At 41.1% G+C, this 18,590-nt stretch overlaps 1 protein-coding gene and 1 long non-coding RNA gene across 5 annotated transcripts in view; one reads left to right on the forward strand and one right to left on the reverse strand.

The window, feature by feature from the left end:
* The window catches only part of LOC142830199 (uncharacterized), a 58,839-nt gene extending 53,741 nt beyond the window's left edge, over window positions 1-5,098 (forward strand). Inside the window, exon 6 of the long non-coding RNA XR_012905233.2 lies at window positions 4,543-5,098. This is a non-coding gene — a long non-coding RNA (uncharacterized LOC142830199). The remainder of the gene's footprint in view (window positions 1-4,542) is intronic.
* Window positions 1-18,590, reverse strand: part of SESTD1 (SEC14 and spectrin domain containing 1) — a 129,414-nt gene that overhangs the window by 79,795 nt on the left and 31,029 nt on the right. For all 4 annotated transcript variants that reach the window (XM_075933735.2, XM_075933734.2, XM_075933733.2 and 1 more), the window contains one exon: window positions 12,496-12,575. In XM_075933735.2, the coding sequence (XP_075789850.1) occupies window positions 12,496-12,550 (55 nt within the window). In that variant the 5' untranslated portion in view covers window positions 12,551-12,575. The remainder of the gene's footprint in view (window positions 1-12,495; window positions 12,576-18,590) is intronic.

Genomic DNA, 18,590 nt, shown 5'->3' on the forward strand with positions numbered 1-18,590 from the left:
GCAGCTGTTGGATAGTTCTTACTAGAGCAGGGCTAGACAGTAAGTGGCCAACAGGCCAGGCTACTGCTTCCCACAGCTCCCACTGACCAGGAACAATGAACTGCAGGCAATAACAACATAAGAACGGCCGTACTGGGTCAGACCAAAGGTCCATCTAGCTCAGTATCCTGTCTACCGAAAGTGGCCAGCACCAGGTGCCCCAGAGAGGGTGGACCGAAGACAATGATAAAGCGATTTGTCTCCTGCCATCCCTCTCCAGCCTTTGACAAACAGAGGCCAAGGACACCATTTTATCCCCTGGCTAATAGCCTTTTATGGACCTAACCTCCATGAAATTATCTAGCTTCTCTTTAAACTCTATTATAGTCCTAGCCTTCACAGCCTCCTCTGGCAAGGAGTTCCACAGGTTGACTACACGCTGTGTGAAGAAGAACTTTTATTCGTTTTAAACCTGCTACCCATTAATTTCTTTTGGTGTCCTCTAGTTCTTCTATTTAGGGAACTAATAAATAACTTTTCTTTATCGGCCCTCTCCACACCACTCGTGATTTTATATACCTCTATCATATCCCCCCTCAGTCTCCTCTTTTCTAAACTGAAAAGTCCCAGTCGCTTTAACCTCTCCTCATATGGGACCCGTTCCAAACCCTTTATCATTTTAGTTGCCCTTTTCTGAACCCTTTCCAAAGCCAAAATATCTTTTTTGAGGTGAGGAGACCACATCTGTACACAGTATTCAAGATGTGGGCGTACCATAGTTTTATACAGGGGCAGTAAGATTGTCTTATTTTCTATCCCTTTCTTAATAATTCCTAACATCCTATTTGCCTTTTTGACCGCCGCTGCACACTGTGTACAAGTTCTCAGAGAACTGTCCACGATAACTCCAAGATCTCTTTCCTGATTTGTCGTAGCCAAATTAGCCTCCATCATACTATACGTTATTGAGGGGTTATTTTTCCCGATGTGCATTGGGGTTATTTTTCCCGATGTGCATTACTTTACACTTATCCACATTAAATTTCATTTGCCATTTTGCTGCCCAATCACTCAGTTCGGTGAGATCTTCTTGGAGTCCCTCACAGTCTGCTTCTGTCTTGACTATCCTAAACAGTTTTGTATCATCTGCAAACTTTACTGCCTCATTGCTTACCCCTTTCTCCAGATCATTTATGAATAAGTTGAAAAGGATTGGTCCCAGGACTGACCCTTGGGGTACACCACTAGTTACCCCTCTCCAATCTGAAAATTTACCATTTATTCCTACCCTTTGTTTCCTGTCTTTTAACCAGTTCTCGATCCAAGAAAGGACCTTCCCTCTTATCCCATGGCCATGTAATTTACACAAGAGCCTTTGGTGAGGGACCTTGTCAAAGGCTTTCTGAAAATCCAAGTATACTATATCTACTGGATCCCCCTTGTCCGCATGTTTGTTAACCCCTTCAAAGAACTCTAATAGATTAGTAAAACAGGATTTCCCTTTACAGAAACCATGTTGACTTTTGTCCAATAAATTATGTTCTTCTACATGCTTCACAATTTTATTCTTTACTATTGTTTCGACTAATTTGCCCGGTACTGAAGTTAGACTTACCGGTCTGTAATTGCCAGGATCGCCTCTACAGCCCTTTTTAAATATTGGTGTCACGTTGGCTACCTTCCAGTCATTAGGTACGGAAGCGGATTTAAAGGATAGGTTACAAACCACAGATAATAGCTCAGCAATTTCCCATTTTAGCTCCTTTAGAACCCTTGGATGAATGCCATCCGGTCCCGGAGATTTGTTAACATTAAGTTTTTCTATTTGTTCCAAAACCTCCTCTAATGACACTTCAATCCGGGACAGTTCCTCAGATTCATCACCCACAAAGGACAGTGCAGATTCAGGAATCACCCCAATGTCCTCAGCCGTGAAGACTGAAGCAAAGAAATCATTTAGTTTCTCCGCAATGGCTTTATCGTCCTTGATTGCTCCTTTTATAGCTCGATCATCTAGGGGACCCACAGGTTTTTTTAGCTGGCTTCCTGCTTCTAATGTACTTAAAAAACATTTTGTTATTTCTTTTTGAGTTTTTGGCTAGCTGTTCCTCAAAATCTTTTTTTGCTTTTCTTATTACATTTTTACACTTGAGTTGACAGTGTTTATGTTCCTTTCTATTTATCTCACTAGGATTGGACTTCCACTTCTTAAAAGATACCTTTTTGTCCCTCACTGCTTCTTTTACATGGTGGTTTAGCCACGGTGACTCTTTTTTAGGTCTCTTGCTATGTTTTTTAATTTGGGGTATACATTTAAGTTGGGCCTCTATTATGGTGTCTTTAAAAAGTTTCCATGCAGCTTTCAGGGATTTGGCTCTAGTCACTGTGCCTTTTAATTTCTGTTTAACTAGCCTCCTCATTTTTGTGTAATTCCCCTTTTTGAAATTAAATGCCAGGGTGCTGGACTGCTGAGGTGTTCTTCCCACCACAGGAATGTTGAATGTTATTATATTATGGTCACTTTTCCCAAGTGGTCCGGTAACGGTTATATCCTGGACCTGATCCTGCACTCCACTCAGGACTAAATCGAGAATTGCCTCTCCCCTTGTGGGTTCCTGCACTAGCTGCTCCAAGAAGCAGTCATTTAAGCCATTGAGAAATTTTATCTCCACTTCTCTTCCTGAGGTGACATGTATCCAGTCAATATGGGGGTAATTAAAATCCCCCATTATTATAGAGTTCTTTATTTTGGTAGCCTCTCTAATCTCCCTCAGCATTTCAATGTCAGTATCGCTGTCCTGGTCAGGTGGTCGGTAATATATCCCTACTGCTAATTTCTTATTATTGGAGCATGGAATTACTATCCATAGCGATTCTATTGAACATGTTGATTCACTTAATATTTTTATTTCATTTGATTCTACATTATCTTTCACATACAGTGCCACTCCGCTACCCACCCGGCCTGCTCTATCCTTTCTATATATTTTATATCCTGGTATGATTGTGTCCCACAGATTTTCCTCATTCCACCAGGTTTCCGTGATGCCTATTATGTCAATCTCCTCATTTAATACGAGGTACTCTTGTTCACCCATCTTATTAGTCAGACTCCTAGCATTTGTGTACAAGCACTTTAGAAATTTGCCACTGGTTATTTGTCTGCCCTTCCCTGATGCATTGGATTCCTTTGTATGCGGTTGTTTGTCTGCTCTGGCCCATGGTTTGCCCTCTCCCCTCCTCTCTTTCTGACTACAGCTTAGAGAATCTCTATCAATGGATTCTCCTCTAAGAGAAGTCTACCTCCGATTTACGTGCATCTCCGCACCAATCGGCTTTCCCCCATCTCTTAGTTTAAAAACTGCTCTACGGCCTTTTTAATGTTTAGTGCCAGCAGTCTGGTTCCACCCTAGTTTAGGTGGAGCCCATCCTTCCTGTATAGGCTCCCCCTCTCCCCATCTCCCAAAAGTGTCCCCAGTTCCTAATAAATCCAAACCCCTCTTCCCTACACCATCGTCTCATCCACGCATTGAGACTCTGAAGCTCTGCCTGCCTACCTGGCCCTGCACGTGGAACTTGAAGCATTTCCGAGAATGCCATCATAGAGGTCCCAATGAGAGCTGCACCTGTGGATGCACAGGTAAATAAAGTGTCTGGTGACTCACTAGGAGGTAATCCTGGCAAACCACATCTGGCCTGCAGCCTGCTTATTGCCCACCCCTGTGCTAGAATCTTCTCCATTCTGTAGCTCACTGCTTTGAGCAGCAGAAGCTGCAGATTCCTGCCTTTGCCTTTTCTCTGAGCTACAGGGGCTACTAAAAGCCCAACCAATAGCAAAGGAAAGGTCTGAAATGAAGGAAGAAAGAACTGAATCAGTATTATTCAGAAGTTGAAGGGCAGCCTTTACCTTTTATCTTGAGTCTGTGTGCACTTCAAAAATAGCAGTTTCTTTCCTTCCAGGGATATTGCTTACAAATATATTCAAGTCAACAAATAAAAAGTAAAATGGTATTTGTCTTAGGATCTGAAGTAAGGCTTCAAAAGCCATGTTTCTCCAATGAAAAACTGTCGTCACAAAGATCTCAAAAAACAACAAAAACACTACTTATAATGTCAAAGAAAATATGGTCTTCCACCATCAAAACCAAACCATGTTTCTCTTAAGAGGCAGGACGTTATATCCATCTCCAATACGGAGTTTAGCTATGAGGAAGCAGACATTAAAAAATTGAAGACAAGCTGGGCCTAAGCTGACATTAAAGAAATTGTTTCAGAGCTAATTTCCATGAAGGGTGAATTCAAACAATAGTTAAAGAAATTTTAAAAAAATTGAGGCAGAATGGAAGGATTAGCTGACCAAATGAATGAGCAAAGTACCACAGTCACATATGTAGATGACAGGGTTAAAACAAAACAGAAGTGAAGGGAATTGGAGCTGAAACTCAAAGATCTACTTAAAATACTACAAACAGCAAATAAATAAAGAGATCCCTGGAGGAAGTGGAAAAAGAAACCCTACATTTGTAGAGCTATATTTAAACCCATTTTGCTTTCTTCCACCAGACCATATCAGGAGTATGCCCCAAAGAGACTCGGTCATCTGTCTCCATTATGATGCCAACATGGACCAAGCCATAAGAAAAAGCAAGAAACAAAGGATTTTTTATTGGTTCAAGGTTACAGAATAGCAATATACTGGTCTGTCAAATTTAACCTTAAAAAAAAAGAAAGGTAAGGTCTCGGCTGCATTTTGTCACTTTTCCTTGAAATTGTGGTTCTCACATATACCACATCTGCTTGAGCAAACATATTGCTTCTCTTCCCCCCAGGGTAAATATTTCTTCAACAACAGTTGACTGTTTTAATACAGGTTATGATTCCCTTCATCCCTGCTAACACAGAACGAGTACTAAAGGGTTGAATAAAGACTATTTCCCATTCTGCCTTTTTCTTTTGTCACGGACTTGCTTATGTGTTCAGCAACACCAATTCTGATGTGACAGGGAGAAAGGATAATGAAACAGATTTCAGCAGTAAAATAAATTGGCTACATTCATTATAGTACAACACTAGGAGTGATGCTCTTATTTTCTGTAAAAATAACATGACTCCTTCAACAAGGCAAACTACCACTTAGACCATGAGTCTCAACTAATTTACATGGAGATTGAACTGACTGCAAAATGGGTGCAGGTGTCAGTGGTGGTGTGGGGTATGGCTGGGAGGTAGGGTGCAGGAGCAGGCTGAGGGTGGGTGAAATCTGGGAGGGAGGTTGGGTGCAGGAGCAGGGTTGGGAGCAGGAGTCAGAGGGAAGAGGGGAGGGTGCAGAAGCAGGATGCCAGAGTCTCAGTGGGAGGGGTGGGTGAGAGTGGGATGGACGTCTGCGCTTCCGAGGATGGGAGGCATTTATCTGGTTCTGTCTCTCCCGTCACTCCAAGGCACCACCCCTTGCTGCTTCCACTAGCTGTAATTCCAGTCAACGGGAGCAGCAGATAAAGCCTCCCAGTAGCTCTTTCCTGAACAGCCATTCCCCACACCCCCCACTGAGGGAGAGGGGTACTGGCAGCACATAGATCTGCTTTCTTCCTCAGTGTAGACATAGCCCTAGATTGTGGGGGAAGTGCAAATGCGCTCTTTCAGAAGGCCCTGTATTCCTCGGGGGGAAGGAGGAGGGGGCTTCCAAAAGACGGGTTTTTTCCAACATTTGGCCCAGTCTAAATGGGCCAAATGTCAGAAAAGCCTCTTCCAACAAAATAATTGGAAAAAGCTAGGCAAAATTCGGAGCACATTTTGCGTAGCTTTTTCTGACAAAAACTGCGCAGGCTCACCCTGCCTTCCCCCACCACGCAGTGGGAAGCTGATGGAGGGAAGTACCCAAGCTCCAGCTGCCTACTTGCAAGACGGTTGTGGTCTGCGAACCGCACTTTGAGAACCACTGTTCTATAGCGTGGACATGGCCTATGTCTCTTCTGTTTAATGGAATTTCCCTCCAACCTCCTCCCCGTCACTATTACAAAGCAACCAAACCTTAAATTAGCTATAAAAATCCTCGTGTTGATAACATAAGAGTGGAGAGAATCTAAAATTTAAGCTGTACTCAATATTTCATATGCAAGTTTAGATCTGGCACTTGAAATCTACTCTCATCTGCAGTAAGTGTTTGATCTCTAAGAATTTTTATTGAATAATTACCTGAAGTTATACAGCATTCGCAGGAGGGATTTAAAACACTATTTATTTGCTGACATTTTCACAAAAGATTGCAATAAATTAGATGTGTTATTGAGTTTCATGACATTTCACAGCACGCTCAAACTGAGTTATTTCACTAAGGAGATAAAATTCAGAAACCTTTATTCTACTTGCATAATAATTTCAGTACAGGTTTATCAAACAACTAAGATTTATTCAGGTCAGATAAACACTGTGTCATCACAAGTCTTCAAACAGTTTCTTCCACTGAGTTAAATCATTTAAAATGATGGCAAAACAAGGATTATCCACTTCCCATAAATTCTCTCCAGTGAAAGACGGTGTTCCACAATTTCAATAAAAGGTACTGAGCATCTATCTATCCTTCTAATCTAGAATTATTTTAATTCACCATCAATCAACTGCAAGATATAAAAGTGTTCAGCATAAACTGTTTAACAATCACTCTCAGATTACCAGATGAGTTAGTAAATTTTAGGAACCTTCCCAACCAACCCATATTAGTTAGTATCATCAAAACAAGAAAACCTAAAATTGGACTTATAGTGAAACAACTTAAAGCTGGAAATTTTTTCCCCATGGCTGACTTCCATTTGTGCAAATAGGGTTTTATTTGTTTTTGGGTTTTTTTTTTTTTTTTGCACAATTCACGAGCAGGGAATGGGTAGGGTTGCCAGGTATCCGGTTTTGAACCGGACAGTCCAGTATTTGAGCTTTCTGTCCGGGAAACAAATTGAGAAAATACCGGACATAAATGTCTGGTATTTTCTAATTAAGTAAGTTTTATTATTATCAGGAGTATCAGTATGTAGTTGCATACTGCCTGGCTGGCAGACACGCTCACACTGCATGAGTGTGTCTACCAGCCAGGCAGTATGCAGCTATGCAGTAGAAGGGAGTGGGGAGGAGGCGGGGCTGAGGCATGATGGAATCCCCGGAGCCGGACTCGCTCGCACGCCCCACCAGGACAATGCGCGGGACAGCAGCACCCCAGGATCTGCGGGCACCCAGGTCAGCCCTGCTTCCCGCCAGCCTGTTCCTTCTCCCCCTCCCCATTCTCCCCTGGCCAGCCCCGCTCCTCCTGACCCTCCTTACTCCCCACCAGCCGTCCCTGCTCCCCCCGCCCCAATCTCTCCCGGCCAGCCCTGCTCCCCCCGATCCCCTCCCAGCCAGCCCTTCTTCCCGCTGGCCAGTTCCTTCTCTCCCCTCCCCCGTCCCTCCAGACCCCCTCCCATCCAGCCCTGCTTCCCGCTGGCAGGGTCCTTCTCCCCCCTCTCCCTCAGCCACTCCTGACTCCCTCTCAGCCGGTCTCCCCTGTTCTGAGATAAGTGTGTCCAGTATTTTTTTGAAACCCATCTTATAACTCTAGGAATGGGAGGATTTATAACGCATCAGTTCCTACAAGCATCAACAACTTTAGTGCGAAACCGATGTATACCAGAGCAACTTACAGTGGGGAACACCCTGAACATAATGAAAGTCACAGCAATACTATGGTGACCTAGATGATTTTTTTCATTTGAATAACTAGATTTAGCAGAAGTCATTCATGTCTCCTTCCTTTTTAAAATGTTCTCTTGCATTATTGTTCATCACTGTGTCATTATTTCTAGCTCAGAAACATTCCCTACTACCTTCACAGTACTACCTGTAGGAGTGGCAATCCCAAATCTGACTAACTCTAGTCTAGATATACTGAAGTGGAAGCCAAAAAAAGTCATCTCACAAGCCATAATTTGAGCTATTATGTGGGGATTCTTGGGTTTAGAACCAATCTTAAAATAGAAGAAATTCACGTGGTTCATGTTATAGATCAGCATAAACTGATCTAATTTACATGCTGAGAGCCTGGAAGAATAGGACTGTACCACAAACACCAACCAAGGACAGGCATAAGAAATAAAACTGAAGGAAATACTCTAATACGCCTGTTGGTAGCTTCTTCTACTCCTACCAAGCCTCACACGTCTCCCTGCTCAGTCAATATGCAAATTAGTGCAAATCATCTGTATTGCCTCTGAATTAGGCTCACGTTTTCCAAATTCATGAAAACATGGTTCCAATAGAAAATGATGTTTTCCCTCTTCTGGCGACTAAAATGGGGAGAATAAAAAAAGGAAGAACATAGCTTAGCCTCTTCTCTCATGAGAGCAAGCTCTGAAAAACACGGTGTAGTGGTGGGAGGGAAGATGAAGTAAAAATTAGACAAGGAAGAATAATAAAGCAGGTCCAAACATACTAGTTTTCAGGTGTCTTCAAAGCAGATTATACTTCTTATGCTTGAGAAGCCCAACCTCCAAAAACCTAGCCAATATTTTCACAGCATAATTTTATTCTGATGTTTTATTATCAGGGTTGACCCTAATGGTGCCCTATGCGGCCTATGATCAGTGCTTCCCTGGGGGAGGTGGGTAGGGTTGCCAGATACTTTCACAAAAAATACTGAACATGGCAGGAAAAAAACTGGTTGAGAAAAAAAAAAAAAAGACGGGGAGGGAGAACTAGAGGGGAAGCGCTGAAGCTGTGGGGGGATAGAGGTTGCCAACTCTCTCAGACCAAACACCATTTACTGTAGCAGGAGACAGCAGGAGAGAGTAGGCCAAGGGAACAGCAGGTATCTGTGCAGCCGGCCAGCTTTTAAGGGAAAAGTGCCACTTCTCTCTCTAGCCATCTGCTGTGCAGCTGTTCCCTGCTCAGTTCTCCAGTCCATGAGGGCCATTTGCCTCCACCTAGAGAGCAGGGGCAGGGAGGCTTCAGGGCTAGCACTGAATGGAGAGGGGAAGAGGTAGAGAGAGACTGAAGAATGGGGTGGGAGGCAGCCAGAGCAGTGCTGAGTGGGGGAGGGGGCCACCAGAAGATAGGGCAGGTTTGGCTGAAGCCTACAGGCAGCACGTTGGTGCCCAAAATTTCATGGTGCATTACAGAGCTGCATGTTTGCCTATTGGTAGGGATGGCCCTGTTTACTATTATTATGTTTTAAAACTCCTTGAAATTAAATGATGAAGAGATGTGAAAAACTAATTGCCCATCAGTTTTCTTTACTCACACTGAGAAAGCTAAAACATCTCTGGTATAAATCTATCATTACATTAAAATGTCTGTCAACACTATGTAATTAAAAAAAAAAATCAAGCCTTCTCAGCAATATCCTAAGTTCCAAGCTTTTCCCAGTATTTAAACTGCCACTCATTAAATTGCTTTTCACTAAAAATATCTATATTTCCACAGTGAATCAGGTAGCTTTACTTGCCAAATTGCACATGCACTTTAGCTGATCAGAATCTCGAGGTATATGCTGATCAAAACAATTACACTAAATAAACTATTCACTATTTTAGGCTGCCAAAAAAGTGTCTGGGCGAATACAAGGAAAAAGACTTTAAAGCGATGATTCTTAAGCTAGTTGGAAGGGGAAGGCGTTACATCAACTTATTAGATATTTGCCTAGTTCTATAACAGATTACATAAAAAGCACTAATAAAGTCACTATAAACTAAAATTTCATACACATAATGAGTTGTTTATATTGCTCTATATACTGAAATGAAAGTACAATATTTATATTCCAATTTATTTATTTTATAATTATATGGTAAAAATGAGAAAGTAAGCAATTTTTAAAAAGTGCACTGTGACACTTGCGACTTTTTATGTCTGATTTTGTAAGCAAGTCATGTTTTAAGTGAGGTCTTGGGATATACACAGCAAACCAAGACTCCTGAAAGAGGTACAGTAGTATGGAAAGGCTGAGAGCCACTACTTTACATACTTTATTTCTGAGGAGAAACACGGGAGTTTAATTGTTTAGACACTGAAGCAGGACACATTTGCTGGAGCTACCCATTAGCTGAAATAAAATTAAGTTTAACTAAAATAATACTTCCTGATTCGTAAGATTGCAAAAATGTATCACCTACTCATCTTTCTTAAATTCTGATGTGTACAGGAGTTAAAACAGCAAGATCTAAAACCAGGAGTGAACATTTTTTTTAAAAAGCACCTTAATCAACAAAATTTCAGTCACTTAAAAAACATGTATCTTTCATAAGGGAAAGTCTTCATTTCTTTGAAAATGATGGCCTTCAAACTAAAATGCAAATTTGTTTGCTCAAAATAACAAACATCAATATTCAAGCTCCACCCTACTAGCCTAAATCATAGTTTTTACTACTTGATATGATTCCAGATTATTATTATTTGTAATACTAGAAGATTTAGCCAGCATTGCTCAGATCCTTAACTCAAATAAGTTTTGTTTTTCTTCATTTAAATCATTGTTCTGGGGTAGGACTGGGAATGAGGGCTTCAGCATGCAGGCTGCTCTAGAAAGAGGGGACAACCACAGTCTACTTTCACTGCAGCAGCTTGGGGCCAGATGAGACGTCCCTGTCCATGGCCACTGCAGCTGGCAGTCTGTTTGTGTGTGTCTATCCCCCAGTTGGGGGAGAGGTGCATGTCCCCCAGCTGGGGGACACGTGCGCGCGCGCGCACACACACACACACACACACACACAGAAACTCTCTGAAATATATAGTAGATAGCTGTCCCTTTCTCCGCCCCTGCTGGACAAATAGGATTATAGCGGTCCCAGTTCCCCTCTCTGGCCCCTTGCTGCTCCCCTGTGGTTATTCTACAGTGTGGAATGTTTTCCATTAAAAGCATTTTCGGAAAAGCGTGTCTAGATTAGCAGGACGCTTTCCCGGAAAAGCACTTTTTGCAGAAAAGCGTCTGTGGCCAATCTAGACGCGCTTTTCTGCAAAAGCCCCGATCGCCATTTTCGCGATCGGGGCTTTCTTGCGGAAAACAGTACTGTGCTGTCTACACTGGCCCTTTTGCGCAAAAGTCTTTCTGAAAAAGACTTTTGCCGGAACGGGAGCAGCATAGTATTTCCGGAAAATCACTGACGATCTTACATGAGATCGTCAGTGCTTTTCCGGAAATTCAAGCGGCCAGTGTAGACAGCTGGCAAGTTTTTCCGGAAAAGCGGCTGATTTTCCGGAAAAACTTGCCAGTCTAGACACAGCCTGTAAGTGTACCTCCATTTAATGAGAAAATCAAATTCCAGGCATATCTCATTAGGGTTGTCAGATGGTTTCAACAAAAATACCAGACACACTTGACGTTACGTCACAATCTACATTATATCTTATTTAGAAAATACCAGGCATTTGTATTTTCTCAAGTTGTTTCCTGAACAGAAAGCTCAAATACTGGACTGTCCGGTTCAAAACCGGACACCTGCAACCCTGTATCCCATTGTTCTGGGACAACCACACCCTATTTTGCTTTTAAATTATGATAAGAGGAAAGATAAGGGGGAGGGATAGCCCATGGTTGAGAGTTCAATGCTTGAGGGGGGGCTATTTAGGGATCTGGGGCAAATCTGTCAGGGATGGTACTTGGTCCTGCCATGAAGGCAGGTAACTGGACTCAATTCTCACGGTCCCTTACAATTCTATGAGATAGGTATCTCTCCATGTATTACAGTAAACTTCCGATAATCCGGCACCTTTAGGACCATGGGGGTGCTGGATTATCAGATATGCCGGACTATCGGGAGGGGGGGCGCACTGTGGGACCAACCTGGCAGCACCCCAGCTGCTCTGCCCTGGGCGTCCCCAAGTCAGCCACTGCTGAAACTGACCAGCAGCTCCAATTGTCCGGCTGCCTGAAGCACTTCCAGGTTACAGGTGGTGCCAGACTACCAGGAGTGCCAGACCACTGGAGTTTTACTGTATTTTAAAACCTGCATACCAAATTTGGTGGTCCTAGCTCTTACCATTTAGGAGTTCTTGAACAAATGGACTCACAGATGCACATTTCTAAAATATATATTATGAAGACTGGAATGCCCAAGAGACTTAGTCTAGACCAGAACTCCATTCTGCTATAGGCTGTGTACACATACTGAACAAAAAGATAATATTTTGGGGGAGTAAAGACTGAACGGAAGGGAGGAGAAAGAGCTCTAAGAAAAATCAAAGAAAAAACATTCCTAAATTTCAGAATCAGTTGCTTAAATGCCAGTTCATAGTTATTTTTGGACCCTTATTAAATTATCACATTTTATTTTAGAGGAAATGAAACATGACCTTCCAAGAACCACTAGTGACAGACTATGTTTGAATTTAGTTTTGCTCTCCAGATTTAAAGATTTTTAGAGCAGTGTTTAGAAATAAGCCTTCGTGAAAAATCTGAGATCTACTTCTGTCAAATGCATCTGGCAAAGATTAAAAATACCAGTCAGATCCAGACTATACACAGAGCAAATGATTGAAGACAAGACAAATCAGAAACTGTACCTGAAAGGAAGGCTAACTTTTTCTTCAAAATAGGTAATATTACGGTAGCTTCCATTCTACTTCAGTTATCTTTCACAGCTCTGAAACACAAGAAGTTAAAAATATCAGCTTTGGGAAATCAATTACCATGCTACTAGAACAAGAGTTAGCTTGCGCCAGCATAGTTTTGTACTTACATTTTAGAGAGCAGCATAGAATATTTAACTAAAACTGACATAACATTTGATTTGCATTATGTTGTTAAACTGAAGAAAAATTCCAGAACAATGTCATGGATTTTTTCATTCTAAATCTTTAAGGCACTATTATTTCTCTATTATCTGAAACCAAATTCTTATTATTTTAGCCTTAAATTTAATAGATCCATCCAAGTTAAATCCATTTTATTTTCAAACACAATAAAGACAGAACACAAACCTACAAGACATACATAGCTTAAATGTCCTTACTCAAGATAAGGGGAAAAACATTAAAATAGAAGCAGTTTATAAATATATCATACCTTATAATCTTGTCATTCCTATGTAATGGAATAGGTATGACTAAAGCTAGTGTGCCTGTTGACATTTTATAGGGTCTCTCTCTTACAATACCAGAATTACAATGATTAAAAGGATAATTACTTTTATATTGCATGTTAAATGCATTGAAATCTTAATTTGGAAATGCATTATCACCATTCAGACTGAAGACACATTTTGCAAACAACCTCATAAAATCTGGTATTTCCTCATCTTTTAATCTATTGTTTAACATATAGATTCTTGCTTTTCTCCCTCCTACTTTCATAAAATTCAACCCAAATTTACGAAGAGTATCAGTAGCACGAAAACACATTGAAGAGGAGAATTCACCCAGCTCTGCAGAAGTGAAAACTTCTCACAATCCCAATTATTTATACACTACTGTTACTGGACCATGGGAGACGCATTATGATGGTTGAACCATCCAATGTACCTCATGGATTTTCCTGTTAATTATTTGAATGGACATTTCATAATAAACTGAAATTAGGAGAGAGATGTAGCTGGCTATAGCAAAAAGATAAAATACAAATATTAATAGATGCCTCTGTCTGATCCTACCATGGCTGCAAGAACATACGAAAATACATGTTGTTTACTAAGGAGTCAATTATACACACAAACATACCATTTTCCCCTCCATACCACACAAACTGACATAAAACCCAAATGGAACTGCCTTAATAAACCATGTTTACCAGTAGCTAAAAATCCATTACAATATGATAAATAAGGATCCACCACTGAGATAGGCTATGGATATGTTAAGTCAGTTTACTTTCCATCTCAAAAAAAAAAAAAAAAAAAAAAAAAAAAAAAAAAAAAAAAGAATGGATGAATACAGGCAAGCAACACGGGAATGCAGGGGCAAGATTAGAAAGACAAAGGCACAAAATGAGATCAAACTAGCTACAGGCATGAAGGGAAACAAGAAGACCTTTTATAAATACATTAGAAGCAAGAGGAAGACCAAGGACAGGGTAGGCCCACTGCTCAGTGAGGAGGGAGAAGCAGTAACAGGAAACTTGGAAATGGCAGAGATGCTCAATGACTTCTTTGTTTCGGTCTTCACCGAGAAGTCTGGAGGTGTGCCTAACGTAGTGAATACAAGCAGAGAGAGGGTAAGTTTAGAAGATAGGATACACAAAGAACAAGTTAAAAATCACTTAGGAAAGTTAGATGTCAGCAAGTCACCAGGTCCTGATGAAATGCATCCCAGGATACTCAAGGAGCTGATAGAGGAGGTATCTGAGCCTTTAGCTATGATCATTGAAAAATCATGGAAGACAGGGGAGATTCCAGAAGACTGGAAAAGGGCAAATATTGTGCCCATCTATAAAAAGGGGAATAAGAACAACCCAGGAAACTACAGACTGGTCAGTTTAACATCTGTCCCAGGGAAGATAATGGAGCAGGTAATTAAGGAAATCATATGCAAACACTTGGAAGGTAATAAAGTGATAGGGAATAGCCAGCATGGGTTTGTGAAGAACAAGTCATGCCAAACTAATCTGATAGCTTTCTTTGATAGGATAACGAGCCTTGTGGATAAGGGAGAAGCGGTGGATGTCATATACCTAGACTTTAGTAAGGCATTTGATACAGTCTCGCATGATATTCTTATTGATAAACTAGGCAAATATAACTTAGATAGGGCCACGATAAGGTGGGTGAATAATTGGCTGGATAACCGTAGTCAGAGAGTTGTTGTTAACGGTTCTAAATCCTGCTGGAAAGGGATAAGTGGAGTTCCGCAAGGGTCTGTTTTGGGACCCGTACTGTTCCATATCTTCATCAATGGTGTAGATATTGGGATGTAGATATTGGGATAGAGAGTACGCTTATTAAGTTTGCAGATGATACCAAACTGGGTGGGGTTGCAACTTCTTTGGAGGATAGGGACACAATTCAAAATGACCTTAGCAAGTTAGAGAAATGGTCAGAGGTAAACAGGATGAGGTTTAATAAAGAGAAATGCAAAGTGCTCCACTTAGGAAGGAACAATCAGTTCCATACATACAAGATGGGAAGCGACTGTCTAGGAAGGAGCATGGCGGAAAGGGATCTAGGGGTCATAGTGGACCACAAGTTGAATATGAGTCAACAGTGTGATGCTGTTGCAAAAAAAGCAAATATGATTCTAGGTTGTATCAACAGGTGTGTTGTAAGCAAAACTCGTGAAGTCATTCTGCCGCTCTACTCTGCACTAGTTAGGCCTCAGCTGGAGTACTGTGTCCAGTTCTGGGCGCCACATTTCAAGAAAGATGTGGAGAAATTGGAAAGGGTACAGAGAAGAGCGACAAGAATGATTAAAGGTCTAGAGAACATGACCTATGAAGCCAGACTTCATGAACTGGGCTTTAGTTTGGAAAAAAGAAGATTAAGGGGGGACATGATAGCGGTTTTCAAATATCTAAAAGGGTGTCACAAGGAGGAAGGAGAAAATTTGTTCCTCTTGGTTTCTGAGGACAGAACAAGGAGTAATGGGCTTAAAGTGCAGCAAGGGAAGTTTAGATTGGACATTAGGAAAAAATTCCTAACTGTCAGGGTGGTCAAATATTGGAATAAATTGCCAAGGGAGTTGGTGGAATCTCCCTCTCTGGAGATATTTAAGAACAGGTTAGACAGACATCTGTCAGGGATGGTGTAGACGGAGCTTGGTCCTGCCTTGAGGGCGGGGGGCTGGACTCGATGACCTCTCGAGGTCCCTTCCAGTCCTATGATTCTATGATTCTAAGCCCAAGGAGGCAGTATGTAATAGGAAATTGCATAACAACACTAAGAGTCTGTTTGAACATAATGACAACTTTTCTTTGTTGCCATAACAAATAGCCAAAATAGCTGTCACCCTACAGCTAACAAAAAAACTGGGAAGAATTTATATAGTTTATAACAAATTAAAAAGCAGTAGTATATGCAAAGATAAGCAAATCAAGATAAATTACTCAAATCAGTTCAAAATGTGTAAATGAAAGAATGCTTTCATTCACCATAATGTTAAGTCATCTTAGCACTGGAAGGCAATAAACAAGAGTAACCCACTTTGGAATAATACTAATCCCCACAAACACCACAAGCATGCAAAGGTCAAATAAATAGGTAAGAAAGAATTTGGATTAACTGCACAATGTCTAATAAAAGGAACTCAAGTTGACAACTGAAGAGTAAAAATATATCTTTTATAAAGGCCACACTAATGGGAAAGACAACGAAAGTTAAATAGAAAGATGGCATGTAAGAAAGTGATAAAATGATTTCTGCAAGTTCCTAAAAAATGAAGTGGCATAGGAAAATAAGTCAACGAGATCTAGAACTCTGAGTGCCAGGAAGCTTTAAGAAAAATTAAGTGACTAAACTTTGTCATTGTGTGAGAGTAATGATCAAGATGTGACTAGAAAGAGTATTCAGCTCACAGAAAAGCTTTACCAGGTGTTCTATAAATATCTGGCAAAGCGAAACAACCTGAATCTTTTCCTGGTATCAGAATAAGGGAATCCTTTTTATAACACCTCTTTCCACAATCTCAAACTCTGAACACATGAAAAACTTAAAACACAACAAATAGTTTGGTAGCACTTTAAAGACTAACAAAACATGTAGATGGTATCATGAGCTTTCATAGGAACAGCCCACTTCTTCAGATGACATGGCAAGTCTTGAAGAACAGCAAAAGGAAGTAGGCATTTGAGACTTGATCTTAGCTTCTGGAGATAAGAACAGCAGAGAAGTCTCTGAAATGGCCCAAATTTCAATAGCAACGAGTAGTCCTGTGGCACCTCAGAGACTAACAAAAATATATTTAGTATCATGAGCTTTTGTGGACATCTAAAGTAGTGAATTTTGCTCCCGAAAACTCATGATACACCACACACACACACACACACACACGTTTCTAAAGCGCCACAGGACTACTCATTTTTCAAGATACAGACTAACATGGCTACCCTTGAGACAAATTTCAATACAAGCGGGATTGAGCCATACAACATTGTCTTAAAGTTCCAAAGGAACTCCTACATAATATTTCAACATGACTGGGCATCATAACAATGGGGACATGGCTCAGGAAGGAGAACTAGAAGGCAAGGCTCCAAACCACCATACACTTCCACATGTGCAGGGATTTTCCTGATAAGACATACGCAGCAGTAAAAGGCCAACATTATTTTATGTCAACTTTCACTAAGTTAATTTCTTCCTCCCACCCATACTGAGTCTGTGTCCGAAGAGGAAGCTGCACAGTCATCTCCCACCTCTGTGCAGCCAGTGGCCTGTGCTCCCCAATGCCATGCTGAAGCCCCCCACATTTGACAAATAAAACTTGCAGAATTCCACAACATTTTAAAATAGTGTATGCAGAATTCTGGGTGTGGGAGTAAAGAATTTTTAATTATGGTGTGGAACTTTTCATTTTTTGGTGCAGAATACCCTCGGGGATAACTTCTTTAGTTGTGATTAACACAAAGTTGGATAGTAAGCAGTGCCTATAAGCAGAAGGGCCCACAATCACACCCACATCACAGTCAGCACGTTGTGTGTTCACCAACATGAAGGATAAATAGAAAACATACTAGTACGATGGGGAACTATAAAGGATTTGCCATTTGGTACAGATGTGTTACTAGTGATAAACCCACAGATAAGTAAAAAAGATTATTCTAAATAAGTGCCAACAAATCTTTACTGCCACAGTACCATGGAGCCTGTACATGCCACACTGTACAGAAAATAATTTTAGAAATATTTTTTAAATTTTTTTAAATCCTCAAATCCAAAACACTCTGGATTAAAGATCTTATATTTTATCAAATTATCACTCCGACTTGGAATACTTTTGAAAACTCACATATAAATGCAGAACATGATACTACACTATGTGTGACATACAATAAGTAGGAAAAGCAGGAAGCTGAGCAGAAGAGCTAAATTTCCATGTGCAAAATTACAAATCCTCCCTCTCACTATAGCAAAAATGCTCCTTACTGCCAATTAATCTAGTCATGAGGAACAAACTTCCACACACACCCAACAGAGGGTGGAGTAGTTTGCTCACCCCAGCAAGGAAAAGTAGCCCCTAGTGTCCTGAGAGAAGGGGGGGGGGGGAAGAGGGCAGGCTTCCACTCTTGCACTATCCAGAATGCAACTAGTAAACATAGATCATGCCTTGATGGGGAAAGAGGAACAAATTCTTCATTCTCCTTTCTGCTGTCTGGAGGCTATGGAAAAACAGGGAGGGATGATTGTCTCACCCTACCCCTTCCACTATTTGATCTGAGGAAGTGGGTCTGGCCCACGAAAGCTCATCATCTAATAAACCATCTTGTTAGTCTTTAAAGTGCTACAAAGTCCTGTATTTTGTTTCTTCTACCCCTTCCTGTGTGTGAAGCCATGCAGCACCGTTTCTGCTGTGGCTGCTGCTGAAGGAACAACAGCTGTCTGAAAGAGGCCATATTGACAATATTTACTTCTCTTCTATGTAAGCCTTTACACCAGGGGTGGAGAACCTTTTTTGGATCCAGGACCCCCAGAAAAGTCAGTTGGGGGCTGCACACAAGTGAGAAGCAAACAAAA

Source organism: Pelodiscus sinensis, chromosome 7 (genome assembly GCF_052426305.1).
Source record: "Pelodiscus sinensis isolate ZL-2025 chromosome 7, ASM5242630v1, whole genome shotgun sequence".
Lineage (NCBI taxonomy): Eukaryota > Metazoa > Chordata > Testudines > Trionychidae > Pelodiscus > Pelodiscus sinensis.